General features: G+C 53.8%; 1 protein-coding gene across 2 annotated transcripts; it reads right to left on the minus strand.

The window, feature by feature from the left end:
* Positions 1-393: 393 nt before the first annotated feature.
* On the minus strand, positions 394-17,384 carry SLC8B1 (solute carrier family 8 member B1). Of its 2 annotated transcripts, XM_074972710.1 has the most exons (15): positions 16,010-17,384; positions 11,720-11,872; positions 11,295-11,347; positions 10,522-10,580; positions 8,969-9,073; positions 8,220-8,387; positions 7,918-8,025; positions 7,742-7,804; positions 7,177-7,307; positions 6,134-6,275; positions 5,174-5,295; positions 4,569-4,722; positions 3,464-3,544; positions 1,987-2,051; positions 394-1,493 (listed from the first exon to the last, which is right to left on the minus strand). In XM_074972710.1, the coding sequence occupies exons 1-15, from the start codon at positions 16,208-16,210 to the stop codon at positions 1,296-1,298; spliced, it is 1,803 nt and encodes a 600-aa protein (XP_074828811.1). In that variant the 5' UTR covers positions 16,211-17,384; the 3' UTR covers positions 394-1,295. The 2 variants fall into 2 exon arrangements, with proteins under 2 accessions (XP_074828811.1, XP_074828812.1); XM_074972711.1 differs by lacking the exon at positions 7,918-8,025.
* Between the last annotated feature and the right edge of the window lie 1,386 nt (positions 17,385-18,770).

Here is an 18,770-nt window from a genome sequence, read left to right on the forward strand (position 1 = left end):
TCACTCAGTCCAAGCACAGTGCTGACACAGGATTAAAGAAAGCCATGACAATGCAATTTCCTAGGAAACCAGGAGGATTGTTTTCTTCTTTAATGGCAAACTAATCCACACGAATGACTGCTGTTCAGGGACCCTTCACTACTGAAGGGAGACTATTGCTACTTCCCATCAGCACTAGAGCAAGTGAAATGTACTCACAGCACAGCTGGGTATGGTACAAGCGTCTGCCACAGCGCTGCTTCATTTGCCTTCCCTGTGTATGTCATTCCTGCTGCAGCCCCTGTAGTGATGTATTTCCCCACTGCTCCATGGACGGACAGATGAACTATAATAGCTCCTATGAGCCCCAGTCATGGACCACGATCCCACTACGCTAGGCGCTGCACAAAGAGTCACTAGGCAGAGATCACTGAACATTTTATTTTGTAACCCTTCCATAAAGCATCTGAGCTTAACCTAGGTTTCCAGAGGCTAAAAGGGTACATCTCAAAGCCGCTGGAGCACTGAGAAGTCTTTCAAAGCTGCACTGAAACAGTCATTTCACGGAGTCGCTTTATTGTGCCATGAACAATGATCACTTGTCCTGGGGGGGAGGCTAAAAAACCTGCCCATAACCCCCCTTTCTGTGCAGCTGCAAAATGCCCCTTAAGGCAGCAGGGATTTAAACTGATCCCCATTTAAAATGCAATGCAAAGCTTTCCTTTGAAACCAATCTTTCTTTAATTAACAAACCCCCATCCCCCATTCTAAATCTAAATAATCTCTTTCCTTAAAAAAATCAATTGGAAGTTAATACTGGCAGTGGAGTCCCAGGAACGATGTCCCGGCAGCCCTGGGTTGAGCTCTCATTTGTCTGGGTAGCCCCTGGGCTAGAGGCTGTATAAACCAAGCAGCAATATAGCCTCAACTCCTGCCGCACCAGTTTCCTTTCCTGGGGTGGCAGGGTCACGGGAACCTTAGCATACAGGATCCAAAGCACGCGCCCTCCAGGTGGGAAGTTCCAATTGTCCTAATGCCTTCAGCGTAGAGAAATGGCCATGTTTCCAGAGGTGTGCTCAACAGGAAGGGAGCTGTCTCCCTCACCTACCAGTGGCATGTTCTTCAGTGATTCACTGGGAATAGAACTGGCCCAGCCAGCGAATGTGGAAAGTCTCAAGCCAGTTGCTTGCCTGCACCATCACCTTTTGCCCCTTCACAATCAGCAGGTTGGTCCAAGCCCTGCAGGCTTGTCAACTCGCTCCCACCATTCTCGCCAGAGGTGCTAAGAGACAAGATGGCGTCCGACAGCAATGCCGTCAGAGGGTGGTGAGCCGGATCACCTTGAACTCCGTCAGCAAAGCTACCGTGAGGAAGGCCAGGTAGTAGAGGAGGAGGCAGACACCGTACCCTCTGCCCAGCTGGAAGCACTGAGCTGGCACTAATATGAAGGAAAACACCAGGCTCAGCCCCAGTGCTCCAGCCAGAATCCAGACCAGAAGACCATCCAGCTCCAGCTGAGAAGGGAAAGGCGAGAGTTAATTTTTAGTGCCACATGGTTACTTCAGGGGCCAGTACATCAATACAGTGCATCAGCACTCTGGGTTTCTATACCACCAGCTAACCTTGTACAGCCAGGAGCCGCCCGCCAGAAATAGGTGCCCTCATGAGACTCCAAGAACAGGGGTTCCCGAAGTAAATCCTAAAAGGGCCAGGATTATCCTTGTCTCCAATGAGGGGCCCGCCGCTCTGACTCTACATGTGGAAATGGTCTCTCCCCCCTCTCTCAGCTGTGTCTGCACCCACAGCTCCCCCATAAAGCAATGGGTGTTCACCCCAGTGTACGGCTACACGGGAAAATTCAGCGCGACCATTTCCCACCATAGTAGCCGAAGCTGTAGCATGGACACGGGTGGTGTGAAGCCAGTGCATCCGAGCAGGGGAGTAGAAACAAGGCAAGCCTGCTCCCAGCGCACAGGGGAGCACGGAGTCCAAGAGAGCCAGCCCTACCTTTACCACCAGCTGGCCGCTTGTCGTCTGCAGCAGACAGCCCAGTCCCACTCCCACCAGCATGTCTGTGGCTAGGCTCAGGGGAAACCCCGCAGGAAATGGAACTAGACACTAGGGGGCAAAAGTGGGCCCACAAACAGCTGGATTGTCTGGTGAGAAATGGGCCTGACCAGGCGAAGGAGGGAAGGAACAGACAGCTGAGCCCTGTCCGCACTGATTCCCTGGAGAAAGGGCTTGTTTCCCCACAGAGTCCTACAGTCCAGGGCCTGCAAATGCCTCAGAGGCCTGGCTACAGGCTGGCTGTACCCCAGCTCTCAGCTGTTACAATGATGGGGGACCCTACAACTGCTCAGTTCATCTCTCAGGTAGGAGTAAAAAGGGCACCTCTAGTGCTGGGTCCGGATGGCTCCTCCTGGGGTGCACAAGTTCCTCCCCTGGGCAAATGGGCTCTGCTGAGCCTGGGTTTTCCTTTCCTAGCCAGAATCCCTAATCACAGAGGGGGCTGCCTCATGGAAGGCTGCCAACAAAAGCAGATGCTAAATGTGTATCTTTCAGCACAGCTAGGGGAAGCAGTGTCTAGACCCATAAACTGGGGAAGCCTAGGGTCTGGGTGCCAGGAACTCCTGGGGTCTAATCCTGCCCCTGGCACTAATTTGCCATGTGGCTTGGGCCAAGTCTGTCTGTCTCTCTCCCCCCCCCCCCCCTCCGTTTTTCCATCTCTGCAGTATGTCCACTGCTGCCTACTGGCCATGAGTACTGCGAGGGTTAACAGTCTGTGTGAAAACCGGAAGTTCTAAGTCCAACTTAATCTGTGATTTACGATTGGCTCGGTTTGTGACTATGTTGGGCAGGGATGGCAGGTGGGTCATTGCACTAAAAATCAAAGCTCAGCCCATGCTAACACCAGGCAGAGTTCATGTAAGTTTCCTCGGCGCAGTTCTGCCAACATGCCTCAATCGTACATCCCCAAGGCTCCTTCCTAACCCAGTCTTCACTGGAAACAAAGCTCGTGCATCCAGCCGCCCTACCCACAATCACACCTCCTGTGAGGGGTCCTGGACCAAGTGCAGTTGCGTGGGACTTCTATACATGTCAGCATGCAGAGCTACAAACTCCTAGGAGATGAGTGTGGGGTCTGCACCAGTCCGTGATCCTGACCCCTGTAGCTACAGAACTAGATGGAAAAGAAACAGGGAGGTGTAAACTGTTGTGCAGAGGAAAATCCCTGGGTACAAGTTTAATAACACCTAGCTTTTATCAGCTCTCAAAGCGCTTTGCAAAGGAGGTCAGTATTGTTATCCCTGTTTTACAGATGGGGAAAGACAGGCACAGAGACTTGCCCAAAGTCACCCAGCAGGTCAGTGACAGAGCTGTGGACAGAACCCAGGATTCCTGAGGCCCAGTCCAGAGCTCTATCCACTAGGCCATTCTGCCTGATTTAGCAATTGCCCAAAGGAGCTCAAGCTTGAAAGGATACTGAAGATGATCCCCCCAAAGCAAGCGGAGAAGGCCATGCGGGGGTATCCGTGCCGTGCCATGGTGAGGTCCGAGAAAGTGTCTGCAAGGGAAGAACAACGAACATTGTCTGCATGTCCCAGTGTTGCAGATGGCAACCTCTAAGCTCATGAGACCCAGTGCGAGGAAGGCTCAATCTCTAGAGGTGGGCTTCTCCTGAGGTGTCCCTAAGTGGGATTTGGATGCGGCATGGATGTTTTTGTGGTTAAGGACTGACCCTCCTCAGTTATGCACTTCCCAGCCATGCTACACAGAGGTGGGTGTGTATCCAAACGTGCATTGGCAAAGTCCTGGGGGAGATGAAGCCCTCACCTCCTGGTTTAGATGCAGGTTGCACCAGCAAACCCTGACTCTCGTGCCTGAATTGACGCAGCCTGCTGGGAATGGAGCCCTAGCACCTCCGTGGAGACAAGCAGAGGACACAGGCTAACTACTAAATGATCTGAAGCACTGAAAGCTGCTTCCCTGCCATAACCTCCTGCTGGAAATGCCACCATGTAGTTACCGCCATCAAGAGCGGTGAGATCAATACAATGGCAAAGTCCTGGATCTCCCAATACATGGCAACCTTCATACCCTGCAGCACGATATGCACTACGGGGAACCGGTCGCATGCTACAGCTGTGGTTAAACAAGATTGAAAGGGCGGGAGTAACCCTAGAGGGGGGAGTGTGGCGATGAAGCCTTCCTACCTTAAACACAAGTGACCCCTCTCCTCCTGAACTGGAGCTAGGCTGTAGGGGGCAGGGCTGAAGGGGACGCCATGTGTGTGCAAATCAGCTGGCGGCTGCTCTTGGTGTAACGGTGGCAATGGAAGCCACAAAAATATTGCCACTGGGAGGCATGAATTCCAGGCTTAACCCACCACATCCTCTTGCTGGAGAACAGGGGGGCGTGCTGCCAAGGTCGCTGCACTGGGGTTTGGACACAGCTGACTACAAGTCGGACCCAGATTAAAGTTCCTGCTGCTTGGCCTGCTCCTGGCTCAGAGCCAGCAAATCCTGGCTAGGACCAGCCAGCCTGCGCTGGGAAATCACCCTCTCTGCTGCGCATGTGGATCCACTCACCGCCAATGCTGTTCCCCCAGGCCAGCAGCGTCAGGCCCAGCACAGTGTTGCTCAGCTGGAAGACCACGCCTAAGGTCCGCAGGACATTGACCACCTCTGTGGCGACTGCGTTAATCCACAGGGCACTGACCAAGAAACCCAGGAAGGCGAACACCTGCCAGGAGAGAGAGAGCAGGGCCACAGTGTGAGATCAGTGCCTCCAGGGTGTGTAGAAGAGCCTCCAGGGCAGCTCTGTAATGCCCTCCTCACCCCAGCGCTGGGGAATAGCCTGGCTCCCTCCCTCCCTCCCTCCCTCCCAATGGGCAGTTTACCAGCTAGCACTGACTTGCAGTCAGGCTGGGGTCCAGTCCCAGCCTGGCTTTCTCCACAGGCAGCCAGAACACGAGCCCAGCCCCAGGCACACGGCCTGTGGCTCTTCCCAGACGTGGGCTGGGTGGAGAGGGGCAGATGGCCATGGGTCGGGTCCTTGTGGACAGAGCTGAAGGGCAGATGGGGGCCGGTGTCCCTGCAGCCACAGAGCTAAAGGGTGGGGAGGAGTCCCCCCCAGCCACAGAGCTGACGGTCAGGGAGGGGCGGATGGAGGCTGTGATGCCAGGGGTCCTTACACAGTGATACTTGGGTGGTTCCTCATTCTTTGTAGTGCAGAAGACAATAGCAGCCAGGAAAGCACCAATCAGGAGTCCCAGGCCCCAGACTGGGAAGACCCCCTGGATTTTATACAGTCCATCTGCACGGGAGTGGGGAGAGAGAAAGCCACGGTGAGGACCAGCATGTCCCAGTGCTGGGAAAGCCAACTGCCCCTCAGAGACCATGGCGGGACCCACCGAGAACCCATGGAAGAAAGCGGGGTCTCAGTCCTCCGCTCAGCTCAAGGACAGGCTGCCCAGGGGTTCCACGCCTCTGGACTTGTGGCTGGTCAGAATCCTTCGTACAAGTTAAATTAGCCTAAGAGCTTATTCTGGTCCCCCAGGGGCAATTCTGCTGGCGAGGACTGCCAGAGCACAGTGCGCTTCACTCACCCTACCTCTTCCCCCACACCTCCTGCATGGGTGGGGGTGGTCAGAGCAGCTGCAGCAAAGCCAAATATACCAGCTGTACAGCAGCCACCTCTGGGTGGGTTGGTGTGGTGGGAGGAATGGTGCTGATAGAAACAGTACACAACTATACTGGATTGGGGACATCATGGTTTAAAGCCTCTCATCTTGATCTTTTTTTGTTTTTTCCCCTGCCCCGGCAAACAGCTTCTGCTCTCCTAGCAGCCCCTGGCACAATGCTCAGTTCCTCTAGCTCAGAGCCGAAAAAGACCAAGCAGCACCCGGCAGAAGCTGAGACTCGAGAGGTTCTGTAACTGATCTAACCCATCTTCCTCCTGCCTGCCCCATCCCCATGAGAGGGAAGTGAGCCCAGCCTAGACTTCCTGAGCGATCATTCCAGCGGCCTTGGCCCCAGACACGTGGTACAGCTGCTGAGCTTTCTCCCTTTGATTTCAGCTGCAAAGCCAGGCGAGCTGCACCGCCCACCCATGGGACCATGGGGGTACTGCTGGGAGCACGCTAGGTTCTTACAGGCTCCAGATTTTAACGTGAGGATGCAGACCAAAGGGCTGGTGATCAGGTGCAGACAGTTGAGAGGTCTCTTCCAGTTGTGGTCCTCCTGATCGGGATCCACCACAGGCACCGTGAGCAGCATCACGAACTCCACTGGCATCTGGGAAGAGACCGCCCCCAAGGAGGCAGCTTACATGGGGTTGAACTTTCAGGTGGGCTTTAGAGAGCAGCCTTCTCCACGTGGACCCCAGCCTCACAGAACTCCTGCTCTCCAAAGCCAGAGGTTTGTGGGGTGAGCTCTCATGTGGCCCCAGCAGATCCCCACAGAAACAGTGGCCAACATTTTCAAAGGCAGATCCCTGCCAGCCTAGTGCTGGCCTGTTCTCGGGGTGGGGCCGGGGCCTCCCTTTTTGAAAACAGGCCATTTTACAGAGGTGCCCAACCATGGATTTCGGCTGCCTCCCTTTAAGTACCTAAGTTTCACTGTTTGAGCCGTGACTTCTGCACTTGGCCTTCCCCTGCCTGGAGAGTTCTCTCAGCTAAGAGTAGTTTGAAGAGCTCAGTGCAGCCCAGGTGGACCTGGCCAGGCTCCTGTCGAGTGACGTAGATACTTTGCTGGCGAATGGGGAGTGAGGCCCTAGAAAGCGACTGGTGAAGTGATGGGTGCCAGGAGCCTTTCACTTCTATCCCCAGTTCACATCCAGGCCAGCTCCGAGAGATTTGTCTACTGGACCAGCAATCCCATGTTCATGTCCAGCAGATATAGGGTACGCTGCTCTGGGGATGCATCATAGCAGGCTCCTGACAGCTCAGCCAGATCGCTCGAGCATCCAACCTTCACAAGCTGCACTCTGAGAGTTTGGTCCCCTCACTGTGCTGAAGGGAGACCTAGGATGATTCTCTGCCCACGTTGGGAGTGGGCTGGCAGAACGAGAGAGGGGACCTGTTGTGTCCGCAGCAGGGACGTTCTGCTTCCCAGGGTGTCTCATGTCTACTGCACCCCAAGCCCAGCCTCCTGCCCCACACGCTAGCGGAGTAATGAGGGGCTACAACCAAGGCACCTTGAAAACCTTGAGGAATCTCCAGTAGCAGGATTTCCTCCTCCACTTCCTGCGATCCAGAGGGTTCACGGACTTGGTCAGGATCTGTAGTGTCCCCTCCTCGGAGGGGAGTAGGGGCCGGTATTCCTCCTCTGCAAGAGAGGCGCAAAGGCTGAGCTCGGTTGGGTTTCTTTAGCTTCAGAGACTACAGGGACCCTCTGCACTATGCTGGAGCTGCTCCCTATATCGTACCCGGGTCTGTGACTGCATCAGCTCCCCTGGGAGTCTCTTCTTCTGCCCAAAGTTTGCCAATGGGAGCTGTGCGTGCTCAGCCCCTTTGAGGACACAGGTGTAGGTGCCCATTCTTCAGCCCAGCTCTGGCCTGACACACAAGGACAATCCATTCTCCCTGTTCACCAAGCCCCAGGCTTCCCACTGATCGATCACAAGCATGGCCGGCCGGGGAGCCACTGAAGTCACGGAGATGCTCATGACCCACTTGGCCTACTCATAACCATGGAGGTGAACAATGCTGAGCATGTCCCTGCTGGCCCCTGCAGCCCCAGCTAGCCAGGAAAAGACCTACCGTACTCCCCACTGTGAATGCTGGAGGAGGGGGACTCCTCATCTTCCGGGTCGGACACACGCTCTGGAGGAGAGGAGAGAATAGGGACGGGAGTATGTTTGAAGGAGCTCGAGAGTGTGAGTGGTTTGTGGGGACCCAAGAGGCCTGATGAGTCCCCTGCATGGCAGCTCCCTTACCTGGCTGTCCAGAGCCAGCAGGGGACAACCCTTCCCCACGCTGTCTCCTGTGAATCCAGGTGCAGATCACAACTGTTAGAACGTAGAAGATGTACAGCCCGAGGTAGCCTGGCCAGAGGGTGAGAGAGGGGGGGAAATAGCTTCACTTTCAGCCTCCCCTGCCCATGCAGCCCCCCTCAGCCATGAGATCTCACCCTCCACCAGCTGCCCCCTTGCACTCATCAAAAGCGCTCCCACTGGTGGTGGTGATGGCCACAGGCTCTCTGCCCGCCAGATCTGCCTGCTGCAGGCCGGTGACTTACTCAGCGCCCCCGCCAGGGTGATCCTCCGGAAATACAGCATTGTGAAGGTCAGGAACACGGCCACCATATAGAAGACAGCGTCCCTGAGGAACGGCCTGGAGGCCACCGTGAAGGGCTTGAGCAGGGCGATCCCGCCGGCCACCACTGTGGTCACAAACACGCCTGCGCCTGTGAACACAACCAGGGCCAAGTCAGCACCACTGGTCAGCTGGCAGGAGACCCTCTCCCACCCGGCTCCCTGGCACTAAACCACTGGCCACCTCCTGCTGCACTGGCAAGTTTGCGTGTGGGCAGCTGGAGAATGGAACACACCTGGCATCAAGCCCAGGATGGAGGGACTGGGTTGCAAAGCCACCACGGAGTTCCTGCTGCCTCGGGGGACCAGACCTGTCCGAGTGAAGAGCTGACAAGCACTCTGACCCTACAGCACCTCCTGCTGGCCACACCCTGCATCAGCACCAACAATGACCTCAGGAGACCACCCTGCTTAGTAGAGAGTGGGGCTGGCGGGACAAAAGTAGGGACACCATGCCCAACGCATAAGGATAGTCTATGCTGAGATGCTCGGGGCGAGGGAGAGTTGGTTAGCAAGGCACCATGCAGCAGGCTGGTGCTATGAAATCACAAGGCCTGGAATGGACCCAGGGAAAATACCCCAGGAAGGAAGCTAAGCCATGGGCAGTGGAGGGTGGAGATGTGCATGGAGAGGGACTGGGGGTCCTTGGGGAGGGGGAGGTGCTGTTCCATACCAAAGAGAGCGCCGATAGCCAGCCCGGCAGTCCGGGGGTCAGAGAAAGCCACCACCGCACTGAAGACATCAGGTGCGCCATTCCCAAAGGCCAGGAAGGTGACACCATGGAGACAAGAACGTCAAGGAATCATAGAAGATTAGGGTTGGAAGAGACCTCAGGAGGTTACCTAGTCCAACCCCCTGTTCAAAGCAGGACCAACACCAACTAAATCATCCCAGCCAGGGCTTTGTCAAGCCAGGTCTTAAAAACCTCTAAGGATGGAGATTCCACCACCTCCCTAGGTGACCCATTCCAGTGCTTCACCACACTTTTAGTGGAAGTGTTTTCTAATATCCAACCTAGACCTCCCGCACTCAACTTGAGACCATTACTCCTTGTTCTGTCATCTGCCACCACTAACAGCTGAGCTCCATCCTCTTTGGAACCTCCCTTCAGATAGCTGAAAGCTGCCATCAAATCCCCCCTCGCTTTTCTGCAGACTAAATAACGCCAGGAACGGCTGTCACTTCACTGTCTCCAATCTCTTCCCCTCCCTCGCTCCTACCATGTGCAGATAAGCAGGCCCCGGGCATGCAGGGAGTTGCGTTGAGGACAGCTCTGCTGCCTGCTCCAGCAATCCGGGCCCTTCCCGAGGAATGCCCATGGGGGAAGCACAGCAGGGAGGCAGTCTGGTCTAGCGTGCAGCACACTGGACTGGGAACTAGGAGCTCCAGGTTGCACGCTCCATGCTGTCACTGGCCGACTGGGTGACACCGGGCAAGTGACTTCTGTGCCTCAGTTACCCCTTCTGTAAACTGGGGATAATGCTGCAGCCCTCCTTTGGGAAGCGTGTCTCTGGATGGAAGCTGCAACAGAAGTGCAGGGGACTGGAGCGTGACACTGCCACAGCAATCAGAGCTGCACAGCCCCTGGCCTGGCTCTACATGAGAGTCTGGAAAGTGCTGCCCTAGCTCTGCTTCCATGGGAGTCCAGGGCAGAACTCAACCCTGGCTTCAAAGGGAGCAGAGCTAGAGTCAGACCAGCACTGAGGCCTTTTGCAAATCCCCTGCCCCCTTATGATCTCTTGGCCGTAGATCTCTGAACTCTTTGCACAGGATGGTGAACAGCAGCAAAGACTTCATTGCACCTGGACTCCTAGAGGCCACCCCCTCTTACATACCAACTCCTGGCTCACAGGTTAGTCCTTGGGCTAGTAGCTGGCTAGCCCAGGTAATGAAGGTTAATGTTCTAATGGGCTCCCCCTAAACAATCATTTCCATGGCTTGGAAAATTTATCAAACAGCTCTTGTCTTTGGCCAGGTGGCCCCTTCCAGCACAGCCCTGGCACGAATGCCCCCCTCACCCATAACACAGCAGAGCCAGGGCTGGTCTCCCACTACCTCCCTCTCTGTCCGTTCCCAGCACGTTTCACTTCCTCAGGCGCTTCCCCCACATTCTTGCGGTTGCTCTGTGGTTGAAGCTGGCCCTCACTGGTTTCCCTCCCCCCAGCCCGCAGAAAGATCAATTCTCCTAGCCTTTGTGCCCCTGAGAGAGGGGTGAGCGGAAGGATACTGCTACGTTGTGGGCCAGTCTCAGATTGGTGGAGATCGCAGATAAGTTGGGGCAAAAGCTGGAAAGAGAAGGCAAACGCAGGTACAATAGAATGATTCACAAGTCCTGGAGCCACCGTGGGGACAATCCAGTCTGTTCAGCAACGAGTGAAGGCCAAGGCTTGTCACAGGCAGGCGCTGGTTACCCTGGCTCCAGCCAGTGAGGGGTAAACAAGGTGCTGGAGAAAACTCCTGCGCCCCATGCATAGACTCCCCCGCTGCTACTCCAGTACCAGCCTCCCTCCACCCCCAGCTCTGTTGATGCCCCTCAGTCCTAACCTGCAGCCCCCTGGCATTGCCGCCTTGCAGCTTAAGTACACACCAACAGGCCCGAGGGTCCTCAACAGAGCCCATCAACCTCATTTGGGCTGTGACTTAGTTTAAGGGCCCACATCTCCGTAGGTGACTGCTGACAGAGCAGGAGTCAGACACTGCCAGCAGAGCACGGATCTGAAATCCCTCTCTCAGGCAGACAGAGGCGCACCAAAGGGAGCCATGCCTGGGGAATGAGGGTTTGAGGCAGCTCTTGCCACTGCTGCGTCCAGGATAGGGATTGCAGGGAGTGTAACCACACTGCTGGCCACTAGAACGGGTCAGTTTCTAGCCCTGCTCGGGCCTTAATGTTGGCTAGACAGAGAAGTGAAGCTGTCTGGACTGCGCGAGGCGGGGGGAGTTCTCTGCCCGCAGCACCCCGCTCCCTCATAGGGGAGGAACCGGGCTGAGCAGCTACTCACAACTTCTCAGCTGTCACTCCGAGGATGAGAAACAGATACAGCAGCCAGAGCACCTGCAATAAGCCAACAGCAAATTAGCAAAGGGCAGGACAGGGGCAAAGATGGAACCCAGGGACTTCTGAGTAATCCCCCCAAAACAGCAGCGGGAGAAAAGGTGGGCAGGGAGAAGCTGCTAATGTTCGACACTTAGCTGGACCCAGCCTCTCCTTGTGACTCTCCCTGCTCACCCCTAGGTCTCCATAGGATGAGGGGGCAGGTCCCACTATGGTGTGTAATGCCCTGCCTGTCTGTAACACTCGCCACCTCCTTGCCAGTTGGTGAGTCACTTCCTCCCTCCAGGTCTCCCTTCACAACCTTCCCTCAATCCCTCCCTGCAGGGCCTCCCCCTCTCTATCCCCCCGTCCCCCCAGCGCGAAGATCCTTACGTATAAGGTCACCACCAGCGGCAGCAGCGCCGAGGGGAAGACGCAGAAGATCCCGTCCAGGTAGTTGAGGAAGCCGCTGTCCATTTGGCAGTCCGAGTTGGTCTGGATGAAGTGGCACCACTCGGAGCTGTTACGGGTCCGCACTTCCCAGCACTGACAACAGAGAAGGAGTCATGAGTCAATCGCCAGCCACATGCTCTGGAAAGCCAGCGTGCAGCTGAGGCCTACCCTCAAAAGCAGGCTGGCCGGCTGCCTGGGCACTCTGAGCTGGTAGGCAAATGGCTGCAGGATGGTGTTTGTTGCCCCGTAGCATTATGCTCATTAAGAGGCAGCATAGCCTAGTGGGTATGGTACTGGCTTGTGGGCTCAGGAGATCTGGGTTCTATTCCTGGCTCTGACTTTAACCTGCTGGGTGACTTTGAGCAAGTCACTTCCTCTTTCTGTGCCTCAGTTTCCCCACCTGTAAAATGGGGATAATGATAGTGGCTTCTCTTGTCAAGTGCTTTGATTTCTAGGGCAGTGGGGAGTGAACTTGGGACCTCTGAATCTTAACCCATGAGCCTCTGCTGCTGGTATGACGTATTATTTGTATTATCGTAGTGCCTAGGAGCTGTCCCAGTCATGGATCAGGACTCCCTTGAGCTAGGCGCTGTACACACACAGAAAGGAAAGACAATCCCCGTAGGGGGACAGAACACCACCCTGAATGGGTGTTGGTCATACATATGCCAGAGAAAGGAACAAGGTCTGTAACTAGGCAACGGGAGCAACTGAGCTGCACTCAGGTTCCCCGACATCGTGGTATTTATAGGGCAGACTGGTCCTGATGAGACTTTTTCACCCTCCGAGCCCCCGTCTGGGTAGAGGAATTTCTTAAATTCTTCCAGCACTGGCCTCATAGGGTCATTACACACACCCTCTCTCTCTCTCTCTCTCTCTGAAGGACTGTTGTGCCAGCCAGAACACACTGAGTGTCTCTGGGGCAGCCCTTTGGGCAACATCAGGTAGGGGCAGGGCATGTTCCCTGCTCTTTGCACGTCAGTGGAGAGTGTGAACACGGAATGCTGGGGTGTTTTTGCCTATCCTGGAGCATGCAATGCCCCTTTGGAATACGATGAGCGACTGAGGGGAAGCCAGAACTTTGACATTGTGACATGAGTGCAGCCTGCCTGGCTCCTGGTGTTTTAACCACCCTGCCACTTAGAGACCTGCTGGGTTAGAAAGTCCTCAATGTAGACAGGATAATCCAGGCAGAGCTGTGTTTAGAGCCTGCATCCAGCCAGAAACTCCTGCACAAAGATAAAGGTGACCGGGGCATTAACCTCCCAGCCTCCTTATTCACCATTTAAATACAATTCCAGCATCCTTAATCATCTGATCCCATCTCAGAAACACCCAGCTGATGTGCGGGGTTAGGCAGGCCCAGCACTGCCTGGCCTGACTGCATTCCCACACGTGCGGGGAGCAGCCAGTCACAGATCGGTTTGATTCATTCATAAGTTACAGGGTTGCTGCAGTCCTGAGGAGTAAGGGCAGAAACCAAGCCACCTGGTTCAGTCAAAACAGGGCAGAAGGCCTAAAAGTGAGTCACCACGGCGACTGGGTCTGCACTGGCAGTCTGCTATTACAGGGTAATACTTTGCTCTTACCTAGCTCCTCCCATCAGTAGATCCCAAAGGTTAGTATCTTTATTCCCACTTTACAGATGGGGAAACAGACAGCTGGCCTCCACTATAAAATTAGATCGACCCAGCTCCCTCACTTGGGGGAAGAAGGGATTCACATCCTTGAGTGCTGTAGTTACAGTGGCCTAACCCCTGGTGTAAGCAGCGTTCAGATGGCAGAAGAATTCTTTCATTGACCTAGCTACCGCTTCCAGTGGAGGTGGATTAACTACAGCGAGCGGAGCACCCCTCCCTTCTAGGCAGGGAATGTCTACACAGAAGTGCTGCAGCTGTAGCATTTCAAATGTACATAAGCCCTGAGACACAGAGGGGAACTGACTTGCCCAAGGTCACCCAGCAGGTCAGAGCCAAGAACAGAACCCAGGTGTCCCGCATCACAGCCCTCTATCCACTTTGCCACCCTGCAGCGAGGTCAGCCCCGCTGGGCTTTGAACCCCTGGTTTTATCGTTTCAAACCTTCATTTGGCCCTGTAAGCCATCCTCTGTGGCTTTATAGAGCTGCATGAATCTTGGTGTCTTTGGTATGAAAATGTCATGGCAGGGGGAAGTAGGGAAGACTAAAGAAAGTACAAGCCCGGTCCACTCTGCCTCATGCCCATCACCACAAAGGAAGAACTGCACTGATTTGTTTTCAGCTGCTGAGTTAAGCTGCTCTGGGGAGGGAAGGCTGCCTACAGTCAGTAAGTCCTGAGCTAGTGCTAGATGCTAATGAACTGAATCAAACTGGATAGCCCAAGGTAACTGTCAGAAGAGATCAAGCTCCTAGGAATTCCCATAAGTCTGTGGATGCTGCTGGCATCCTTTCCAAGTCTTTCCTCATCAGAGAGGCCAGGATGAATAAACAGCTCTCTCCCTCTCTGCTCCACAAGGACAGTTTCTGCTGGGGATCTTCAAAAACCATCAGGAGCCATCAGCCGTAAGGCGATGGATGGGTTTCTAGCCATGTGCTCAGCCAGCAAGACCAAGAGTTTGCAGAACACCATCCTGCAACAACACCGCTTTAAAAGGGGCAGTGGTCTTGCACATCCGGAGAGCTAGACTCGGATCTGTGCTTTCCAGTGGCATAAAGCGTTTGTCTCGGGCCTGGCTCTGTCTTGAGATAAGAAACTTTAATCCCGTCAGTTTGATTACTTCCTTCCATGTTAACACCCTAGGGATTACAGCAGTGGGTGTTCTAGGAACCTCCAGATATAGAAACTAATGCTCCATACCCTCCAAAAGCAGCATGTAACCCCAGCCTTTACAATTGCTTTTACTAATGCTACCCTGGATCTCCCCGAGCCGGATTGTCTTGAAAATTGCCAAGTGTGCATGTGGATTTTACCACATTTGGAAAAATCCTGTGCTTGACAGAACGCTGGTGGTAACTTTAGCTACCCCCACCCCCGATAACGGAGGAACAGCGTTCACTTCCGCTCACCAGCAGTTTCAGAGCAACTTCCTGACAAAAAGCACATGGAAAGACTGTGGCAAAAGGCCCTGGCTTGCCAAACAAGCATTAAAAAAAAGCAAAACAAAACAGGATCAGCAAATTTCTGCAACTGCAAGCCTTGGACCAGTGGGGGGGGCGGGGAACGTCCAGCCAAGGGAGGAGCTGGATATACAGCCCCTAGAGCCGTAGACTACCTGCCCCAGCACTGGCCAGCCTGGGGAATTCATAACGCTGTAATTCATGGAGATGTATTCCTATGACCAGGTCAATGATGGCTAACGCCAAAGCATTAATGTGCTGTTGGGAAGCAATTGCATTGCTCCCCAGCAGCCTGTCTCAATCATTTCCTCTCCTTAATGGCATAATATTACACCGCACTCTAACAAATCGGTAAATGGAACCTCTGCTTGGCTGGCTGCTCCCTGGGTCTGACGTCAATATGGTGAATCAGCAGGGAGTGTCTAAAAACACTGTGACTGAATCAAGCAGGACAGGTAAATATGTTAATGAGCTTTGACCAGAGCCAGCTTTCCTTCCATCCAGGCCTCTCTACAGGGGGACTGTGTGCAGGGGCAGGTCACTCACCCTTCCCTTGTATCCTATCACTCATTTATTTACAAGCATGAACATTGACCTCACTTCTCTTATTAATACAGATGTGATACATGCAGTGCCCAGTCAGTATCCTGCCGGCTCACTTGCCCATGACAACTTCTGGATAGGTGCTGGCAAAAATGTCTTTCCTCAGTTTGTCTTGGAACTGCAAATGCTGCCCTTGCTTCCAGATAATCTCTCCTGCAATCCAAGTGCAGCACGGCTGATGCATCAGGATAATAATACCAGCTCTTAGCTAGTGCTTTCCATCCGTATATCTCAGAGCACTTTACAAACAGGTCAGGTTTTAGAGACCCAGTGAAGACCTGTAACAGTCCCACCCCTATGTTTTGCTGGGGCAATTCCGTCCTCTGGAGGAGACACATTAGGTACCACAGGGAGGGATGTATTATACATGCACTAGAGGTTATTCTCAGCTGATGCCAATGTGGCTCTGCTGATTTACACCAGCTTAGAATCTGGCCCCAGATCTTTAACATCCTGAGGAAGTTTTCTAACACTTTTCTAGTGCTCTGTCAATGTGAACTATCCCTGTACCCAAACATCTCAAATACTTACATCTACAGGCCTGCCCTGGTGCTGGGCATCCCGGATGCCATCAGACTCCCTCTGGATTTCCAATAGGGGGGGCATTCGGCTCCCAACACTCCATGATCGTGGTGATCCAGCGTCAGCTCCTGAAGTACCAGCACCGCAGCTCAGCATCCAAAGCACACCCAGAATGCAGAAAGCCCTCCCACTCGCAGGCCACAGGGCCATCCCGATGCAGCGTCTGGGTTCACTGCACCTCGTTCTCACCCTAAAGCCAGACCCTTGGGTTAGGACACCTCAGCTTCTCTTCCTGGATCAGCTGCCGCCAACATCTGTTTCCTTGGGTGTCTCGGTTTGTTTGGTAAATTTTGCAAGCTGGGACGTTTCAGCCGTTGATGGAAATAGAGAAGTAACACAGGGGCTAATGAATGTTTTTTACCACTGCAATCCCCGCCTGGGATTCTTTTATGCACCGCCTTCCTTGCGGAAAGAAAAAAGGCAAAGAAACTAACGTAGGCAGAGCTCCTTAACTCCACTTTCAGCATCCATGCAAGAGCCAAAGATGAACAAATACAAATACAGGGAAGTTTTTTTTTTTTTTTTTTTAAATACTACAGCGGAAGTAAAACAGGCAGAATGTCCTCACCATCAAACCAACACTGTCCTTCCCACAGCATGCCAGGAAAGGCGGCTGGCTCCTGTCTGAACAGCACCACGATCCTTTTGCAGGAACCCAGAGCGGGCTGGGGTGGCGGAGTCACAGCCTGGCTTCCCTGCCCTGTTCCTTGTCATTTGAAGTTGGCAGCGACTGGGGCTTCGGCACCTTGCAGCACAGGGGAGTGCTGTCGGGCTGGGTGTTTATATACAGGCTGCAGAACGCCTCAGGGAGGCGAAGGGTTAAAAGGAAAAATCTGGTCCTTCCAGCTTGAAAGGTGTCATCAAAGCCTATGGGATTTTCTTCCTTTCCAGGGCTTGCCAAATCCCACCCTCAGCACGCCGGGGAGTAAACAAGGCTGGGGGGGAGGGGGGCGGCGGTGTTTGTTTCAACCATCCATGACCCAAGTCGCCCCCCACTTCAGGATAAAACTTGGATATTGCAAGAGCTGAACCGGGTCACCCCTGAGCTCACTGGCTTTGGAGCCTGAGCCGCGGCCACGGGGGAGGGCACCCGGCCCGGGGAAGCTCGGGCACGTTTAAGCCAGGCCATAAACTTTGCAAATACGAACCCCCGGGACAGGAGCGAGCCTCCCTCCCTGCAATGGACTTCGCTTCCCCCCGCAGAAGCGGCTCCCAGGGGCGAGCTTTCAATCCCTGCACGCTGGCTTCCTGCGAGGGGCCGGTGTTTGGCCTGCGGCGGCTGAGCTGGGCTAATATGTGTCCAGGCGGCTCGTTCCCCGCGAGCAGACAGGCAGCCACCCCCTCCGCCTCTTTCCTCCCCAGACCCTGCCAGGGCCAGCCTCTCTTAAAGAGACAGGCTCCTTTTTTCCCTTGAACAGACTGAGATTTTCCTCTCGCTTGGTGCCCTCCCCCGCCCCCCCCCCCCCAGATCTCCACAAGGACTTTGAACAGAAATATTTGGGGGGAGTCATGCATCTGGAGTTTAATAACGTTCCTCTTTACGCCTCCCCCATTCCTCTTCTAATAATCACCTTAGCCACCTCAGCCTGCTTCACAAAGGTGGGTCAATATCAACATCCTCCTTCTCATGAGGAAACTGAGGCACAGAGAGGGGCACTGGTGACAGCAGGTAGGCAGCCAGTGACAGAGCTGGGGATGGCATTTGAGCGGATTGGAGATGCACAGGGAACGGTTTTCCCATCCAGTCACATTTTTGAGATTTTGGAAATTTTTCCCATCCCAACATGGGACGAAATATCTAAATTTTGAAAATTTTCATAGACTGAAAATCCCCCCCAAAAAGTTGGTTCAGGTCAATCCAAATGTTTTGTTTGGATTTCAACCATTTTTTTTAAATACTATAATTAGTTTACATTTTGAATCAGAACGTTGTTTCAAACTGGAAAACTGAAAATTTTCATGTAGAAAATGTTGAAACGGGACATTCCAATGATTTTGAAGCTTTTTATTTTTCAAACATTCTTCAAGTTGAGAAATTTGTCAGGACTGACCATTGCCCACGAAAGGTTTTGGTTTTGGCAAACTGGCTTTGCCGATGAAAAATTCCCAACTGGCTCTCACCCTGAGCTTGCAAATGGACAATGGGACTGCTCATGTGCGTAGTTAACGCACTTGCAGGATCGGGGCCTCGCCTACTATACCGGGTCATATTTTAATGAAACCTTACAGTAAACAGAACCTGCTCATAAGGGACTCATAGTGAAACTCCTTTGTTAGGAAGTGAGAATAAAAACCCAGGCTTGCTTCATTGCACTGCAAGGAGCAAATTACAGCTCTGCTTTGAGGGAAGCTGTGCAAGGAAAAGTCCTGTCAACACTACCCCTACAGATGAGCCAGGAGGGCTTGCTTACAAGATACTTGAAAGCTACATAGCCAAGATCAAGCTGCAGTCAAACCCTTAAGAGTCCAGGCTTTATTAGCCCGATCATGGCAGTCCAGTGAGGCCCAGTCTATGCTACGGCTTTTAACTGCATTGCATCCAGGATCCGTTCTTGTTGCGTGACAGAGGAAGGGGGCCTAGGAGGACTCCACCATAGCACATGGTAGGGCAGTTATATTGGAGTGCCTCGCCTCCAGCCTGATTGAATCCCTGAGGCTGCAGCCCATCCCAGCTTGCCCAAGCATGGTGGGTGGCTGCCTCTACATGTGT

The sequence above is a fragment of the Natator depressus genome, chromosome 15 (genome assembly GCF_965152275.1).
Source record: "Natator depressus isolate rNatDep1 chromosome 15, rNatDep2.hap1, whole genome shotgun sequence".
NCBI classification, from domain to species: Eukaryota; Metazoa; Chordata; order Testudines; family Cheloniidae; genus Natator; species Natator depressus.

Excerpts from the sequence above, each read along its gene's own strand:
- SLC8B1 (XM_074972710.1), bottom strand. The coding sequence starts at position 16,210 with ATGGCCCTGTGGCCTGCGAGTGGGAGGGCTTTCTGCATTCTGGGTGTG. Across the intron at positions 10,581-11,294 it reads GGAGTGACAGCTGAGAAGTT|CTTTTGCCCCAACTTATCTG; the intron begins GTGAGTAGCTGC and ends TTCTCTTTCCAG. Across the intron at positions 2,052-3,463 it reads CTTTGGGGGGATCATCTTCA|ACATGCTGGTGGGAGTGGGA; the intron begins GTATCCTTTCAA and ends GCCTAGCCACAG.